Source organism: Cygnus olor, chromosome 2 (genome assembly GCF_009769625.2).
Source record: "Cygnus olor isolate bCygOlo1 chromosome 2, bCygOlo1.pri.v2, whole genome shotgun sequence".
Classification (NCBI taxonomy): Eukaryota; Metazoa; Chordata; class Aves; order Anseriformes; family Anatidae; genus Cygnus; species Cygnus olor.
Genome location: NC_049170.1, coordinates 69,864,821 through 69,884,962, shown reverse-complemented (window position 1 = coordinate 69,884,962; position 20,142 = coordinate 69,864,821). Strand labels below are relative to the sequence as shown.

Genomic DNA, 20,142 nt, shown 5'->3' with positions numbered 1-20,142 from the left:
TCTGCAGAAAAACAATTTGCCACCACCAGACCCCACTCCCAGCTGTGCCAAGTGCACGGTAATTTATTACCTCTGGATGTCTGATTCGAAGTGAAGGAAACTGGAATGTCATACCTTCATTCATAACACCGTCTCATGGAATTATTTTTTCCGGATTCCTGGGAAGTTGAAATATTTGAGAAGAATATCAGGAACTGTTGTTTTAGCCTGTTTGGTGAGTAGATAATTGCCTTCCAACTCTATTCATTCAGGAAATGATGTGAGTGTTGCATTGTTCCTAGACGGGGGCAGCAATGTTTTTTAAACAAGACACATACATATATATTTTTAAAAGAAACAAAACACAACAAAAACATGCAGTCTAAGCCACTGTACCAAACCAGACTGTTTGAATCTGGTGCAGATAAGAGGTTGGCCCAGACAACTTGTCCACATTTCACATAACTAAGAGCATTTTTTAGAAGGGATGTAAGCAACACTTTTTGTTGAAAAAAGAAAAGAAATCTAAAACAAAACCCTTTATGATGCGGGAGTAAAAAGCTCATTATGTTAAGTGATATCAAACATGACCAGAAAAGGCCCTAGGGAGATATTACACTTTTTTATTGGATTCTGTGGGACAAACTAGCCTGGGAACTTGAAAGCACAGGGACTGCGCACGTGGAAATCACATCATATATGAAGAATAATTCCTTACCGTGTGAAAATTATTTGGAAATAGTTTTCAGCTAAAGTTTCTCTTTGTGGCAGCCATTTCAAAGGGAACATACTGAGGCAATGACCTACAGTAGCACTAATACAATAGGTGCTGGATAACCTCCTTGCAGAGTTATGTGGTCTTAGTTCAGTTCTGTGTTGACAGGGAAAACATAATCAGCACTGAAACTTGTAACAACTCAGGCTAATGCTGAGCATCTTACTTGGTTTTGACTGAGGACAATGGCAAAAATCCAACGCAGCTTTTGAGATGCAATTTAATTTTTGATAATAGTAAAACTGGGTCTCAAGAAAGTGTAAAGAGGGAACCACTATTTCTTCTTTAGGAGAGACTGCAAAGGACAAAGGGACAGCATACTTTTGGCTACTTTGACTTCTCATGCTCTGCTTTGACCATGACACATTTCTCTGGGACTTGATTCCTCCAAAAACAAACTGAAAAAAGATTTTGCATTTTGCGACCCTTCAGTGATGGTGACTGCCACCTCAGTGAAAAATACCAACCACCGTGATGATGGCAACATGGTGCATCATCCTTTTCCTCCCTACTTCAGCATCTGGCCAAGAAACAGAAAGTCAATAATTAAGCAGCCCCATTACATACATGGATGTATGTAATTCCTATTACATTCATGGATGTCTTAAAGTAAATTGCATTTGCAGTACCACCCGCAAGTCACAGCTGCATGTTTTTGATATGCACATTTGCACAACATTTGAAAACACAATACATCTTTTTCCCATCCTGCGTCCTCCCCGCTACCCCCATATACAAATTTATAAGGTGAAAAACAGCAGCCTGTGCTTGTGCTCATTTCTCCTGGATATACGGATATGAAAAAAGGCCTTCCACAGACAAAATTAACCATAACTCATCTGTGCTATGCTGGCTCTCTGCACCAGTTTCTACGCTCAGAACATCCCAGATGATAAATTTAACACATTTGCCTAATACTATGAGTGCTTGCTCAGGACACAAATGTCAAAGTCCTACTGCCTCTGAGTGCTTCTTGATTACAGGAAACTTTTTCACAAAACTTTGGAAAGTTTGTGTTGCGAAGTATTGGTGGATGTTTATTCTGAAGAATTTTTTGAATCATTTAGGCTTTGATAGTTTAAAGGAAAATTCCTCCTTAGGATTCCAGACAATAATTAATGGTTTTAAAAACCATACTGCTAACTAGGTGTACTATGGTAATTCTATTTCATGATTTTTAATGTTGTTGAGAAAATATTCATTTTTCTAAATTACATTTAGAACTCTTTCAGATCAGTACATTGGAGCGATGCGCATTATTTCCTATTTATGTAATTCAGCTTAGAAGCTTTCTAGGTGACATAGTAAATATTGGAACACATTTAAAGCCATCTGGAGAGGGGATTTTCAGGAACCAGAATTTCTTTAATGAGGGCTAAAAACATCTGGAAAGGACAAACTTGGGTCCACTCATGAATGGCTTCCTATGACCTCAAGCAATCCGGAACTAATTTTTCAGAAGCTAAAGCTACTGAAAAGCACAGAGCATGTTCTAGAACACACACTGCGGCAAGAGGCTCTTTTGCATGCCTTTGTTTGGGAGAGCACTGGCTATGTACCACCTTATAAGCATTGCAAAGCAAGCTTGCAAATTTATTTTGTAATTAACTCAAAGAAAACTAAAAATGCTTATCCAGGTCCTGCAGTGCAACAACTGAAGTCTTTCTTCAGATTACAGAATATAGAGACTATAAACTATAAAATGCTATGGATAAATTTATAGATTGCATCTGTCTCAGAATGATAGTAATGAGTAACAAGCAAAGTCATAAATAATGCTTCAGTTTTTACCGAATGCCATTACATTAGAATCATAGAATGTTCTACTTCGGAATGGACCCACAAGGATCCCTGAATCCAACTCTTGCCTCCTCCACACAGGACCACCCAAAAATCCTATGTTAAATACAACTTCTGTTAAAAACAATAAAACAATAACAAAACCAAACCAACCAAACAACAACAAAAAAGCAGATACAAAACAAACAAACAAACCATCAATGATACTCAGTTGCAGGTCTCTCCCTGTATAGACCCAGTCATTAGGGGAGAAGACTGAAACGTAAAGTTTTACTTAAAATTACATTGATAAGTGTCAGTTTTAAAATATAGTACTATCCATTCTTCAGTGCAATTGTCTTGAAAGATCATACTGAAAATGTCAGCTTTTTCTTCACTGTCTATAAAATTACATTAAATAAAATCTAAAAGTACAGATTTTGTCCTGATAAAGCATTTCAAAAGGTAAACTGAAACCTAAGTGAATACCTCTACAAGACTCCTAATTATTCCAAATGCAGAATAACATTCCCAGAATACAAGAACATGTAAGTGTACAGTGGCTGCTCTTCTTTCTACTTCTCTTTCCTGTTTCAGAGATATAACACACATATCTGTGCCCATTTAATTCATGCAGATTTAGTAAAGGTTTTAGAAAGCAAGATGACATTTTGAGTAATATAAAACTTTAAAACAGCAGTGGAGGAACAATTATGCTTACCATTATCTTGAATAAGTTTGTTTCTACTTTGCTCACTAAATATAAAACTGCCATCTATAAAACTGCAAAAGTATGTAATTCTGTACACTTTTTAGAATTAGAAGTTACATATACATAGAGCACTGTATTTCTGTGGGTTGAAATAAGTCTTCTATAAAGCTCCCTTTGTTAATTGTCCTAAAACAGATTTTAAGCCTTTTTGACTTCTCCCTTCTCTTTTACAGGTCTCTTATTTGGAATTTCTGAATAATCATATGACTAAACTATTTATGAAAAGTACTTATGTTCCTCATTCAAATTCTACTACAACAGCTGTAACTGCATCTTTCTACAAATTATACTGGATTTAACAAACAGCATAAACTAGAAAAATACTAGTGTCCTTGCTACTTTGAGAAGTTCATTTAATTTTAAACAATTAAAGTAATTGGCATGTTTAAAAGTATGTGGTGTGATAGATGATTTTGTTCACAACGTTTTTGTAGCAGCCTACTCCCCATCCCCCTTTTATTATTATTTTTTTTTAAGCAGGGGCACAATCTCTATCACTAAGCATAAAGTTTTGTCTCAATCCACTTCAGAAAATCACATCCACTACATTGGACAGCAGTATAAGCTTGCAACTCTTTAAGATCTTCATCTCTGACACAGTCTAACTTAATTTCTAATAAATCTTAGTTAGGATGCATACGTATTGCTGACAGCATTGTTCAGATCAGAATACCTTACCTAAATCATTTTAAGAGTGACCTGTTTTAAACTTTTTAAGGAGTAACAGAGGAGAATACTGCTAAGTAGTGCCTTTTTTTGGTTTGTTTAATTTAAAAATGTGTGCTTTCATGCATTAAATATCTCATACTTACACAAAATACTGAACTGTAACTGAAGACAAATATTTACATTCTCTACTTCATACAATGACAGGATGTCTAACCTTCCTTGACAAGCTTGCACTGACACCTACTGGGAAATATTTGTAAATCAAAATCCATAGCCTTGAGACTTGGAAAACTTTTCAACTCAGGAGTGAACTATATATGAATTAATTTATTGGTTCTTTATTCCATTTATTTGCAATTTAAATTGTCTACTGAGAAAACACAGTTTTCAAGGAAAGATTTAACAAGCCATAAACTGAAATGTCAGAAGATGCAATACTCCAGCTGTAATTATGGAATTAGTCTATAAAAAGTGTTACCTGCTGTTAGCAAAAAAGAAGCTGGCTAGGAGCAAATAAATCTTTCTCCCTTCCTTCCTAATATTAAAATATAGGATAGGCATTCATTGAATATAAATCATCCCAAGGAGAACTAACTTCAGGTTTACTTAAATGTTGAGAACCCATTGCAGCTCCTATCAGAATCCAGTGCAAACTTCTATCGAGTTTGACAGGGATTAAGTCAATCCTCAACATTTTTAAAGCTGTTATTCAATTTAATCATGTAAATATTGCAAGTATAAGCTAAAACACTTTCTTCATGTACCAATAACATAAAACAACTTTGAAAGTATTCCTTTTTCTGTTCTTCCCAAATGGTAGAAGCTACTGATTAAGAATTTTAATATTACAAAATCCCTCTGTAGAACATGGTTGTGCCCAGACAGCCCATAGTATCACCTTGCTAGAATACTGATGAAGATAAGAACATATCTGACAGATACAATTCTGAGACAATCAGACATGCTCAGTTTTGACTTTTTTTTTTTAACATTTGAAGAGAAAATATGTTTTTCTTTAAGTGTTGGAAAGTGCCTTCAAAGACAATTTATGCATTTCCAGTTAAATCAAAAACTAAAGCATATCATATAAAAAATGAAAATTACTGAATAAATACTGAATAAAATAACATGGCAACAGATGGTCTTTTGTAGTCCTGCAACGAACAAAAGTTTGCCAATGGGCAGATACAGACTATGAAGAAAAGTGTTTTCAAATGATCTTCAGCATAAAAATTTCTGTGAGAGTCTAGAAGATGAACACATTTTCAATGTTAATATTTAGAAGAAGCTTTTCAAAGAATCCACAGCACACAACCCAGAAGTTTTTGGAAATACCTCTTTATTTTCCAGTGGATACCCAACTTGCAACAAGTGTATCATTGCTTAAGAGCCCTCAAATTAACGAAGTACTAAAACGTACAGTTCCAGTGCAGTTAATTAGGTATTGAAGTCTTAATAAAAATGATCAGTGCAAAAATAAAATTAATGCAGTATACTTTTAAATGCATTTTGTTATAAAGATATTTGGGCTTTGAGCGCATATACATTAGAAGAATCTGGTAAGACAGAAGCCTTTTTGAGTGTGTCCTTAAAACAAAGTAATTCCACACCCAACTAGAAAGACAGGCAAGAACTTCTAAGTTGAATACTGAGCTTAGTTATGACATTCGTAAGTGGGTGCATAAGCTGAGAAATATAACAGAGGTCACCTTCTGTTCAGAGAGGGGTTGTTAAAAATGAAGCTTCCCTGCTTTTCATGTGTGGGATACACATAAGACATCTATGTTTTTTCCATCCACAACAGAGAATTAACAACATTCCAGCATGCCCCAGTGTCAGCAAGTTCTCTTTTTCAGTCCAGATGCATGATGATAATTGATGAAGCTGTCAGGCCTACAGTAGCGGGCAGAGCAGCTTGGCAGGAATTCAGTGTTACTGAAAGAAATCTCAAATACTTATTCCATTTCTTCTACTAACTTTAATCACACTATCAACATGCTGCCAGGAATGGAGCCTTGACACCTAGCCATAAATTTACACAAGCAACCATTGTCACCGTATTACTATTGCAATACAGGTAAAGGGTAAATTCTGTTTATTTTTACCTGTTTCCATTCTATATATTGGACGCCAGTTAAATTATGGAAACATATTTCCTGTATTACCAGTTAGCTTGCAGCAGATTTCATTAAGGTACTATGTCTCATTTTGCTTGGTTAATGAACTGAATATGTTAACTTCTTCAGTTACACTGCTGTTAAATAAAAGTTTTAAATAAAGGAAAGCAATACTCCATATGAGTAATGGTTAGTAAGAAAAAAAAAAATCAGTACTACAAGTATTTTACCACTAATGTGATCATTTGTTAGACTGAAAAAGAAACAAAAAAGTTTCCTCAGCTGGTTTATAAAGTTCTGATAAGTTTATCTTAAGTAAACCAACAGCATGTCAAATATTTAAGGTAGATACTTGAATTAGCTTTGTAGCTAGTACAAGACCAATATGCTTCTCATGGTTACTCTTGAGCTTGTTTTAACTTTGTGTAGAACAGTAAAGCTTAAAAAGAGGGTTCTGAGATATTTACAAGGAGAGGAAAGTGTTTCTTGTCAAAACTCACCATTTCTACATTAGGAAAAAACATTTAAATCTCTATTTTGCTTCATAATACTGACCATAGGAATCAGAAGTTGGAATTATAACTGGATTTACAGCTTTGCTGAGATCTCTCATCACTGAAGTTTCAAAGTCTATTCTGTAAAATAAGTCGGTTTTCCTGAAATCTACAAACAGGATTTACAGATTTCCCAGTGAGTTCTCAGCTAACTATGGATGGAGCCTATTACACCTACTCTTTTTTGGAAAAGGGCTGTGTTTGCACACTGGGATGGTTAATGTTACATTAAGCTCTATTTTCCCAAAAGATATGATACACTGCAAATGGAAGAGAATTCCAATTTGCAACACCCTGAGCTGATGTAGTCACAATGTAATTTCCAATTCTACTTTCCAACAAACTAAGAAATACTGGCATTCCACTTGCCCTGAACAAAGATAGGCACTTAAGTTGAAAGTATGCAAAACTTTTCTTCCCATACCAAACACGTAGAGGAGATTCTTCTTTTATCTTACTTGCTTCATCTTTCCAAAAGAATCTCAATTTAAGTCAGAAGCAATTGAGTAATGGCATAAAACCAGCACTACAAAAAAAAAAAAAAAAAAGGTCTTAAAAAGAAATGTATTTGTCCAGTCCCTTCTCCATCTCAGAATACTGCTCTTTGAGGCGCTCCATAGCTTTTCTGTGCTCTTCATCCACCTCTGCTTGTTTATTCTGTTGTTCTTTCATGAACGACTCCCACTGGGCTATGCGATTCTCTTCATCAGCCATTAGCTTGTCAGCCTGAAGCTGAAGAGAAAAATGGGAAGATTTAGCAATCATTTCTAGATAGAAATAGCCATGAAATCTAATCTTAATTCATCAGAGAAACTGGGCTTTTACTTCAGTAGAAGTGAAAGTAACAAACAAAATAAATACAAAAAAAGGGAAACAATAATCATAAAACAGTCAATGCAAAAGAAATGGTTAAATGTTTGATACTTTTAATGATAGCATCAGCAACAGCACCTTTTCTGCAGCCTGGTAAAAATTAACTAAATAAACAGACACTTCAGAATTACTAGTCCAATTCTATTAGTCTCTAAAAAGATTATACTTGTTGCATTATTTCCTCCTCTGACTACAGACAAATTAGCAGCACTGTAAGCATCTGATATAAACCTGGATTATCTCACAAAGACTTCATTTTAAGGTGAGTTTCTTATCTTGGAAGCTTGGTATTTAGCCCCTTCATTACAGAAAAAAAAAATCGGTATGAATAGACATTCCCCCATCACTCCATTCTCATTTGTTGAAACAAAAACATTTTTCACATTCCTGAATACATTTTTAAAACTAGAAGCACGCCACATTTCTGTTATACCACAATGATGAGGTTCAGCATAGCCATCAGATCAAAGAAACTATTGATAAAAAAAATCCTCTAACACAAGAAGGACAGAGTGAAAAACAATATAACAAAAATATACAATGTTTTGAATCTGGCAGTTAGGGTTTCTGCTCTAGCCAGCTCTCTCTCACTGTGATTAATGTTTTCCTTTATAAACAAACTATTTTCCCCCTCAGAATTTCATTCTGCTTGGCTTCTGGTAAGCTTGATTCCTTTCACTCTCTTGTCTTAGAGAAGAAAAAAAAATCCAGCTATCTAGAGAGATCATACATGCATCCAATATGCATGTTAAAATGAGATGTACTTCTACAGACTTTTTGCATGCAGTATTAACAGTCTGGCTTCCTTACGCTTGAGTCACAGTAAATCTAGACAGTTGCTCTTACATTTGCTCTGTCTTCTAGCAAAAGAAATGATTCATCTTCCTTATTTTTCTTCTTTTTAGTATATCAGCAATGTTTGTTTTCTATGTATAGCACTTCTGTGCAGGAATAAATACTGTTATAGGCTTCAATAGACATCTGACATTTTTGTCAACTACATGCAATGGAAACCCATTTCTACAGTCTTCAACACTTTCTATGCACTGCTCTCCATGATCACACATTTTAGGTTAAATACACATCATTTCATATACATTATAACAATATTATGCCAAGTTCTGTTTTGTCTGCCACAGATACCACCTACTAACAAAATATACTAGTGTTTACTACTAGTTCCACTAACACACTGTTTATTTTTTGAAACTGTCAATGCATTACACACATACGTACAGGATTACACAGAGCCTACTTGAACTACACTCTTGACAAAACCACGCTCTGGAAAAAAAATAGTTTGCAAGAAATGTGAAACTTTTATTTTTCTGCTTATTATTTTCAAGTTCCACAGCACCACTTCTACCTAAGGATATAAAATGATTTACCAGGCAAAACAACTGAAGAGATTTAGAGAGTATGAGACAACTAAGTTCAGTTTATCAAAACTCACTGTACAACCAAGTGCAATTGCTAACAGATGGGTGTCTTTGGGTACAGTCTTTTCAAATGATGTATATTCTGCAGTGTAAGTTTGCTTCTTACAAGAAGGTAAAGAATCTGTGTAAGAGAGACCTATGAATGCCACAGCTGTGGGAAAGCTTCAGCTGGCACTGCAATCTTGTTAGACATCAGAGAAGAATGAAAGAGAAATTGTGACCAAGGACAGACTTCTCCTACACCCACATCCGACTGCAAGACCCAAACTGCAACAGACATTGTCTCTGAAGCTAAGGCACTACACAGCTTCCATCATCCAAGCATTCACTGCTGTCTTGCAGCAGCTGCTACTGTGGTACAGCCTCTTTTTGCTCAGAACACCAGGAATGGCCTCTTGTGGACCCGAGCTCCCACACAGGACACCAACACCTAACTCCAGCATATAAGCAAGCCACTAAAAGATTCAGTTTCTCAGCACAAGATGACTTTCACATTGTAGCTCTGCAAGTTCCCTTCACGTTGGCCCTGTTTTTGTGTTTTCTTTCTACAACGCTTTCCACTCCTACCATATCCCCTTTTTACCCAGTGCTATTTACTTCACTGCTTTATTCAATTGACTGTAACACACAGGAGGAAAAACTAATGAAATGAAGACACCATGCACAAAATATTGTGCCCTAGCTGTAACTGTAGCTCTAGCACAGCTAGAAAGCATTGAGATCCATAAAGGTAGATGAAATAATCTCTCATTAACTGTGCCATTGATAGATACGAAAAATCCTTAAAATGCAAATGTATAGACATCTTGGCATGGATGCGTACTGGTTAAGTCAAAAGGCCAGTTTCGAAAAGCAGTTTCCAAAAATCAACACCATTAGGTAAATCAGTGATCTGTAGAGACAATGTTCAGCATTTTATAGTGTCAATTTGTAATTTCCATATTTATAGATTTGTAGAAAGTTTGTTTTCCAGAAAACAATACATGTACATTTTGATAACATGCCTGGCAAACGACTTTACAGGGAGATTTGATAAAGGTGAGGAAAATAGCATCTTCATTTTAAGATTAAAAAAATAATCAGGTTATTTTTCATCTGTTTGTTATTTAGGAAGCTTTCCAATGCCCTTGTATTACATGTCTCACTCCTCAAAGACTAACCACTCAAACCTGAAGAAATATTAAATTTAAATATTAATAAAAATAGGCACTATCTCCTCAAGCTTCAGGATCCCTAGTTATGAAGGATTAATTCAATTCACATTTAAATTCTCCCTAAGTAGAGAGAAACACAACTTCAGTGAACATCATTTAAGAGGTAAAATCTTTGAAATACATATGTTCTCTTGCTAAAGATGAACTGAAAAGATAAAACACAGATAAGGCTCTAGGTATCTCCTACAGTTTGCTGACATTGAGTATGACAACAGTAAGAAGAATGATCGCTTTCTAGAGATTTATATCATATATCAGTGATACTGATATGTAATTCCAATAATTCTTTCTTAAGTTAGAAATTAAATTTATCACGACTAAAATAATTGTTAATAATTCACCCTCCAACTTCTGCATGTTGTCAGAATTTCTGCGTTCAGCAAATGTTTAACAGAATTCCAAGCAACCTCAAACATGCTACTGGTGTAGGTTAAAAAAATAAAAATAAGTATCTCACTTCTAAGATAATAAATACATTCTAGTGAATTATCATCCGTACAAAACTGTGATCTGTATTCATGTGGGAAAGACACCAGCCACATGCAGAGTAGTCTGTTCTGAGATGTTAGAATTGTTTGAGAAAGTATCTTTTTACTTACAGAATCTAATTCACATACCCCAACTCACAAGACAGTCTCGATATTACAGAGCAACAGAACAGTCCAGATTCAGTCTCTACGGTTTCCTTACCCAGATGTATTCACTGGGCAAGTGAGGAGACAGAACTGAAAACTTTTTTGGTTATGGCACTAAACCTGATGGTGGGAACCTATTTCCAGTTCCTGATACACTGAATAATTAAGCTTTTGCTAAGTGATGCCTATAACTATTCCAAACGTTAGAACAGTTGCTTATTCTTATATGCTTTTTTAATGTCAGTTATTTCAAAGGAATACAGAACTGATAGATGCCCTTTATTTACTATGCCCTTTATCTATGTGTAGGTTGAAGAGAGTAACACTGTCATTTCTATAGATACTTACATGTATTTACAAATCTGAATTCATCAAATCAATGACTCATGTCAAATGTCTTAACAATAATCCAAAGTCCAACAATAATCCAAAGAACTTCAGTAGCTGTACCCCTTAACTGACATACAGCATTAAGAGACTCAATGGCATTTGCATACTCACGTTCAGTTAGAAAGCACTTCTGCTTTACCACACAGCACAAAAATAAAGCATGCATTCTGGATAAATAGGTATTCATATTTTAGGAAGGTAGAATGCGTTTTTCTAAAATCCAGGAAGTACTCGTGGAAATAATAAATAAATATCTTCTGATTTGATAAAATCAATGTTTTTTACTGTCACGGAGAAGGTAATAACACCTGAATGTTCGAAAACGTGGGTACAATTGCATGAGAAAACAGACTCTTCATCCTATTTTTTATATATATATATATAAAAAATCAAATTATTCTTTCATGAAGAGCAATGATTCAGTGTTATTTTCTGCATTTCTAAACTCATAACTTTGCAAAACTAACCCAACTATCTTAAAGATAAATTTAAATAAGGCATTATTTTTTTCGAGAAAATGAAAATGATTATAAAACCATTTTTTTAATAAATATTGCGTATTACTTCGGTTTGAGAGATGGTAATGATTTCTCGTATACCGTACTGAATCACCCAAGTTGGTTTTATTTATTACTGGTTTTGTTTTACTGCCAATGATTATGCAAAAAATAACATTTGTAAGAACAGATTTTTTTTTCAGTAGCATTGTTTTTAGTATTACTCAGGCTATTTTTGCTGAAATTTAAAACAAACAAAAAATCAAGCCAAATGCCACACCATTTGAGGCACAGACTAGCTTTCTTACCATACTAATTCGTGTTACAAGCAATGAGAGGTAAGGCTAGAACAGGAAGCATTAGGCAGCTTCCAGTATAAGCCTACAATCTTGCAAATAAAATGAGTGAAATAAATAAAAGAAAAAAATATAGTACTCAAAAACATGTTTACCAAAAGAAATAAAAAAAATCAATGAGACGAGATTCCTCAAATGCTTCTTCCAATGGCAATCCTGTCAGCACAAGTTACTTTACACCATTTCCCTTTTGTTACTTGGCTGATACTAATAACAGAAAGGAACTAAAAAAAAAAAAAGCTGGTAAAGCAAATTCATTTCAAATTCATTCTGTTCAGCAGAAATGGAATTCATTTCACTGAGGGCTGTAACACAAATCACTTGACACCATATCTTACCCAAAACAACCAAACCAAAAAACCCAAACAACCAAACCAAAAACCTCCCTTTTTTTTCCAAAACACATGATTTCAGAAAGAAAAGTAAGGAAAAAATATTTCTCCTCGAGTGGCTGAACTGCAGTGACAGCTTGTATCTGTAATTCAAAAAAACTTATCTAACTGCTACTATTCACATTTGGAAAGTTTAAAAGCCAAAAAAGTCTTACTATACAAGCTTAAAAAGAAACATTACAAATTCTGAATAGCTTTTAGCATTGCTAAATTGCATTATAAATTTTCTGAATGGAAACATAGAGCTAATATTCTAAAAAAAGAATAGTTACTGTTCTTATTAAATGAGTTCATTTTATAAGAAGGTTTTTTTCATTAAAGTTTTACTTCAGACAGTAGAACTGTAAGAAAAATTTCCTAGTTCAGCCCTCTCCCAATATCTACACTTGTGTTGGGCACAAGCAAACTTTGTCAGGGTTCAGTAGTGTGCTATTCACACAGTATTGGTATTCAACTGCAACTGGACTGCCCATCTTCACTGATTACAAAAAGGAAAGAAAAACATGACTATTGACTTACATATATCAATGCACAGCCTATTTTGTGTGATGGCCACAGAAATGTCTTCTGTTTTTCTCAGCTACTACATGATTACTTGCGAAGTTTTATTTATAAAAAGATAACATTGAAATACAATCATGAAGGACTAATGGGAAAACATGAAACTGATTTCTTGTGTAATTTTCCAAATTTTAGATTCGAAGCACATGTATTTCAAATGAGCAAAGTGTAGCCAACTGAAAAGATTCCAATGATTCGCATGTTCCTATAATACAGCCCTTCATTAATAACCCATCCACAAGTGAAAAAAATGCTTCCTTTTCAAGGAGCAATACATATAATATACTCAATGTTCTCAGCTAACTAGGAAAGATTTACGTTTCCATTCTGGTAGGTTAGTAGGTGTTTTTTGTTCCACAGAAAATAGTTTTTTTATTTAAGCTTTCCCTATATGTGACAAATATTACAGTCTCAGCAAGGAGGGAAAATAAAGCAAAGGAAATAAAAAATAGTTTCCACACATCAGGAGATTGTAGGAAGAACTAGTGATCCATTAAGCTTACAGTCCTAAAACATATATGCTGCTGCAGTATGCACTTTATAAGCGTAAAAATAACTCCAAATCTTTTACTGCAAGTATATAAAATACAGAAAAGTACATTTTTGATCTGCTATACTGAAGGCAGGTAGACCTGCTGTAGAAGCATATAAGACTTTTGCTTAGGTCACATTATAAAAATCTATCCATTCATCCTTTACCTTCCTCTCTTCACGTTCCCTCTCTTGGAGTCTGTGGATCATATTGTTGGAAGCTTGCACTGAAACAACAAATCACAGTAGATCAGTCTGCTGTTCTAAATCAAAGAGAATTTTGCCTGAAAGGGACTTAAAACACGTAAGGCTGTTGCTCATCAAATGTTGTATGACACTGTGTCACTAACCTCTGCAAAAAAGATTTGTCAGTACTTGCAGAAAATGCATTACGTTGCTAACTATACGTAGGCATATCACTGACTTCAACCCTTGTGCGTGTTCTAGAAGCCAAAATGAGAAAGGCAGCCAAATCCTTTTGTGCCCATATTCCTTAATGTTGCTGACAAGCTGGAGCATAACAGCACCTCAAAAGAAAAACTCACAAGTCAGCAGGTAGGAACAGATGACCAGGCACTATGTTTAAGTTCTTCCTTTGTTTCTTGTTTTTCCTCACCAAATATAAGAAGTAATTTAGTAAAAACAATCTGCACTCAGAACATCTTTATGCTGGAGCCAGCCTCTTCTATCCTAAGTCTAAGGGAACTTGCCAATGGAAATAGAAACTGTATTCCTACATAGTTTTTCCCCCCTAACTCATCAAATAATTAATGCAGAATCAAATTAACTAATTTATCCAAAGCAATTATTCCTCTCACTAACACAGCCTAGTTATGAGAAATGTATTAGTCATTTATCATCACCTTAAAGCCATATTAGCTGGTGACTTCTCACACCAGCTAGAAGGCTTCTGCTCCCAAAAGAACTTGGGGTTACAAAATAGGTTCATTGCCCTTGCAGGTGAAAAGGAGCTGGGAGGGCCATGAAATGGAGCATCTCTGGTGGCTAAGCCTGAGCCACTCAGGCCCATTACAATAAAGCTGCAAGTGACAGTGGTGGCAGACTCCCTACTGCAAGCAACAGAGGCTCCCACTTGTCAATCTAATTTGTCATCTAGGGAGGTTTGCTGCTTGCTGGTGGCTCACACTCGGGATGTTGTGAAGAGCCTACAAAGGCACAACTTTCCATTGGGCTCCCCATCTGCTGCTCTTCCAGATGGACACCAGTGATACTGCAGGGGTGAGCTCCAAAGTAGGGAGAATGACTACAGTACTCTGGGGACAGTGGTCAAGGACGTGAGGATTCTGGTCGTGTTCTCCTAAACCTTCCTGGTGATGGAGACTTAACAGATCTTGTGGGTTAACAGCTGGTTATGCAGCTGATGCTGGCATTAGGGTTTTGTTTCTAGAAGTGTAAGACCCCCTCTGAGGTTTCAACAGCTGCTTGAAAAAGACAGGATTGACATGACTAAATAGGGCAAAAGTAGCTTTGCCGACAGGCTGGCCAACCTGACAGGGACAGCTTGGGACTAGGAATGACAGCAGATGAAGTGATTCCTCAAAAAAAAAAAAAAGTAAGGAAATTGGGAACAGGGTGGGCAAGCCAAGGGGCTGGGACAATCATAACAGAAGGGACACAGCAATCACAAAAACAGAGATAACGTGGAATCACTCCAAGTGTGGGCACCTAAAGAACTGTCTGCACAACAGCCTTAACAAGGAAAGCTCTCAAGCCTGTGCTAGGGATAACGTCAGGCTTGGGAGACTCTCTGAAATGTCTCTATGCTAATGCACACAGCATGAGGAACAAGCAGTAGTTTGAAGTCTGTGTACAGGGCTACAACCTCGCTGGGATCACAGAGGTATATGATGTGACTGGAGTGCTGCAATGGGTGGGTACGGGCTCTTTGGAAGGACAGATTGGGAAGGTGAGGAGGGGAAGTTGCCCTTTATGTGAGTGAGCAGCAAGAATGCACAGAGCTCTCTGCCCTGGAATGGGTCAGGAGCCAGTCAAAAGATTCATTTTCAAGGATCACTTCCTCCATGCTCCAGAAAGGTCCATCCCAACAACTAGGAAATCAAACAAAGGCGGCAGGAGGCTTGAATAGATGAGTAAGTTGCTTCTAACTGAATTCAGCCATAAAAAGGAAGTGTGTAAGAGGTGGAACCAGAGGCAGGGGACCCAAGAAGAGCACGGATCTTGTGGGGACATGGTTAGGAAGGCCAAGGCTGTGAAGTGCAAGATAGCATTCTAAAAGGACATAAATAGAAAAATGGAAAACTAGGGAAAATGCAAGCCCTGTACTGAATGAGGCAGGGCTCATTCATATCCATCAATGACCAAGATGCTGGAGCAGAGTGCACCAGCAGCAGGTTTGCAGATGATACACAACTGGAAGGAGTGGCTGATGGACAGACAGTATGGTTGTGCTGCCATTCAGAGGGACCTCAATAGGCTGAAGAACTGGGCTACGATGCATCACACAGTTCCACAAAGGGAAGATGACAAGTCCTGCATCTATGTTGGAATAACACCAGGCACCAACACCCACTGAGGGCCAACATCCTGGACTCCATTAGGAAAAGCACTGCCAGCTGGGCAAGGGAGGTGATCCTTCACCTCTGCTCGGCACTGGTGAGGCCACATCTGTGCTACTGTCTGCTTCCGGGCTCCCCAACATGGGGGAGAGGGGGGGGAGGAGAGGGGAGGGAGGAGGGAGAAAGATGTGGACTTACTGGAGCAAGTCTAAAGCAGGGCCAAAAAGATAGTTAAGAGACTGGAGCACCTCTCTTGAGAACAGGCTGGAAGAGCTGGGAATGACCAGCCCGAAGAAAAGGAGGCTCAGAGGAGATCTTATAAATGTGAATAAATATCTGATGGTAGGGAATGAAGACGAGGGAGCCAGAATCCTCTCTGTAGAAACACATGAGATTCTGTGTAGAAACACAAGAAAACTCCTTTTTCCTGGGAGGGTGGTTGAACACTGGAACAGCTTGCCCAGGGAGGTTGTGGAGTCTCCATCTGTAGAGATATTCAAAACCCACCTGGCCACAGCTCTGAACAACCTGCTATAACCTTCTTGAGCAGGGAGGTTCGAAAAAATGACCTCCGGAAGTCCCCTGCAACCTCAACCAATCTGTGATTCCATATATTCCAATCTGTCATTCCTTATTACGAACGATATATTGTGCAGATATACATTGGAGAGTCAGGAAGTAATATCAATAGTTCATTCCATTTAGAAGGTATTAGAACATATGCCTTATGTACATGACTAAATGATAACTTTCAAATACTTTCCTGCAACCTTGTTATGTGTATAGCATCATTACCGCTTGCTATTCTACATATTCCAGATGCTGCACAAGTAAGCTATATGAAATTAAACGTTTACAAAGTGCTACACATAAAATGAAAAAGCCACACTGATAAGTTTCAACAGCATAAATTTGGTAGTTAAAGCTTTATGGCCACAGTCCCCTAGAGTATCTTGTTCAGAAGCTGAATGATCAAGAAAAAAAATGCTGAAAATTTATTATAACAAATTTTAAACTTCCTTCTAAAAATCTAAGCAAAAAAAAAGTTTATTAAATGCTTATAACTTTGAAACTAGGATTAGCATACAAGAATTATTACAGCTACCACATTTGCGACTAAAGATAATAATAATAGCACATTTCATATCTCATATCTACATACCAGCAAGATTTGTTTTAAATTGTGGGAGGACCCAGTATTATGCTTTCCCATGGAAAAATTAAGAAACTCGAGGTCACATCACAGCATGTTTTCAAAAAAAAAAAAACAAAAAAAAACCAACACAACCCACCAGAAACTTGAGATTCTGTCTACAGCTTTAGACAACATGGAGCAAATACTATCTTGCTTTTAAGTGAATAGTGTAAGTTTGACCTGAAATAGCTTTGACTGAAGTCAGCCAAAAACTTTAATGTAATCTTAGTTGGCTGGGACCAATACATAGCAAAAAATGTCCCTGTTATTTTCCTTTTAAATCTTCAGAGAAATGAGAACAAAGTATATAAGTGGTAGAAAATTTACCTAAGTATGGTAATCTTTCCAGAAATCATATTTTGAATCCAAACTATTTATTATTCCTCAAAATGACACAACAAAGGAAATAAGAAAAAACTTGCTTACATTTCTTGAGTACTTTGTTCAGATTGTCATGCATTGACTGCTCACACTTGGGAAGAATGTTTTCATTTGCTTCAAAGATGGTGCTCTTTAGATTTTCAAGTACTCGTAGTTCTCGGAGGCCACGTTTTTCCTGCAAGAAGAATTGAAAGACAACGAATGGATAACAAGAAATTCCACTTTCCGAAATAAGACAGTTTCCCAGTTGATAAACTAATAGCTTTTATCTCAAGAATTGTACCATTGTTTACTGAAGTGTTACTCTGCTTACTTAGCACAATTGTTAAAATAAGTTTTGTGGGAAAAAATAGAACAAGACATCAGGTGCAATGAGAGAAATAAGTGAATTTAGTTACAATTCTGTAATTGGGTTTCAAAATTCCCTTCCTATGAAGGGACATACAGAAGTATTTAGTGCATCCTATTCAGGAAAGTCGAAGAAAAATCATTCTTTGAGACTTTCAGACCTATACAATATACATCTGATGAGAGCTTAGTTCACATACTTATTTTGTTAAACCAGTACTGGGAGAATTTAGGTCTGGTTGAAATATTAGCTACAACCTTGAGGAAAAAAAAATAAATTAATGTCATTTATTAAAAAAATAATCTCTGCAGACAAGAAGTCTAAAGCGTAACTATATTTTTCAAGATTAATTTTAAGATTTTAAATCCCAACTTTTTTAAGAATAAGAATATATTCTTACAAATAGCCTGTTGACACAAGATTCTACTTTTCTAAACTTTTGCTGCCTTCTTGTGGATACTGTATTAAGCTTCAAAGAAAATGTGTATTAGAACAACTTTTATACCTTCAGTACTTTAGCTTTATTCAATCAGGCAACATTCATTCAATTTTTAATGATTTTCTCACTTAGCATAATGCATTCCTTTTCTCTTCCAGAAACATTAATTTTTGTTCCATGAAGGTAAGTAAAGCAAAATTAAATTACAACTGTGCAAGCCGAATCCATCTGAAATACAAGCCAGTTCCTTTATCAGACATAATCCTATACCTACCAACAGCATTTTCGCTGAACCTAAGAGACTTGTTTAAGACAGCAGAACTACACCATTCCCCTCCATCGATATTCCTACCAGTCTTTTGCAGGAAATAAGAAGTTTTGAACAGGGCATATATATTAAGTAGAGACCTAAATTTATCCTTCTTTACCAAAGATGCAAACACATACTACAGGTGGGGTAATCATTTTGGGCAAGAAATGCATGCCAAATCTTTCTGAAGCAAATTACATATGTATTCAAAGCTCTAAAAAGATGCTAAAACTGCATGAAGTTTCAGTTAACAACACCCAGTAAAACACAAATACTTACTTCAAATTCTTTAACAAAGTATCGTATTTCTCCCTGAATTACTGGTCTGTGATCCAGCAGTCTTGAATAGATTTCCCCGACGTCTAGAAGATTAATGAAAGTTAGTTTTTCTCTCATGCTCCATACTTGGCTACACAACACATGCTGGCACAATATACTTGAACGCAAGGAGCACTTACGCTCACCAAAAACATAAAAAATAAAAGAACAGCAGAATACTGTTAGTTAGCTATCCTATTTATGCAGCAAACCACTGACTTAAATAAAATACGAGTCAACAGACCAGGTGCCACAGACACCTCGCTGTGAAGGCAAACGTTCTTCTCTGCCTTCTGTCACCCTGTTTTCAACCTCCTCCTCAGTACATGGCTTCCAGATCTGACTATTAACGGCAGTAAAGAATTGATACACAGAAGAACTAAAGGCTGCAGTTCAACAGAAATTCACAGCTTAAGATGTGGGAGCCTCCTGCAGTGAGAGACAACTGGAAAGCTCACTATACAGCAAAACTGTCTGCTGTGTTTCAGGGCTAAGGACTTGAAACATACTCATAAAAATACAAGTATTTACAACATTTGTGTGTATGAGAAGTAGGCTGGGATCTCAAACAGAAAAAAAGACTGCTTAATTTAAAGAACTTTGGTGACACGGCAAACAACGCCAGTTTGAAGAAGCACTTCAGACGGATGCCAAGCGGCCAGTGCCACCCAGAGGCATGCTCCTGCGCTTCCTCCTCCTACCTGGGGGCTCTCCCTCTCCATCGCACCCCCCTCCATTTGTCCCACAGCCCGAGCCACACCCCAGCAAGAAACGCACAACCCCCGCGGGCCTACCCTTGATGATAGGCTGAAGCAGGGCCCCGGCAGACAGCGCCTCCCGCTTCCTATCGGCGGCCAGGGGCAGGGGCAAGTGCAAGGGTAGGGGCAGGGGCAGGGCCGCCCCGCTCCGGCCGGGGGACGCGAGGCCTCCCCTGCTCATGGCGCCGCGGCCTCCCTGTGACGCCATCACCGTGCGCCCGGCGCCGTTGCCGTGGCAACCGCGGGGCCTGCCCCAGGCGGGGGCCTGAAGCTGCCGGGCCGGGGCGAAGGGGGCGCTCGGGGGGGATCTTCTCGGCAGTCC

The 20,142-nt window shown here is 37.1% G+C and overlaps 1 protein-coding gene across 1 annotated transcript; it reads right to left on the bottom strand.

The window, feature by feature from the left end:
* Positions 1–5,296: 5,296 nt before the first annotated feature.
* BLOC1S5 (biogenesis of lysosomal organelles complex 1 subunit 5) lies at positions 5,297–20,057 on the bottom strand. The gene is made up of 5 exons (XM_040548301.1): positions 19,857–20,057; positions 19,024–19,106; positions 17,692–17,821; positions 13,702–13,760; positions 5,297–7,377 (listed from the first exon to the last, which is right to left on the bottom strand). The coding sequence occupies exons 1-5, from the start codon at positions 20,026–20,028 to the stop codon at positions 7,198–7,200; spliced, it is 624 nt and encodes a 207-aa protein (XP_040404235.1). The 5' UTR covers positions 20,029–20,057; the 3' UTR covers positions 5,297–7,197.
* Between the last annotated feature and the right edge of the window lie 85 nt (positions 20,058–20,142).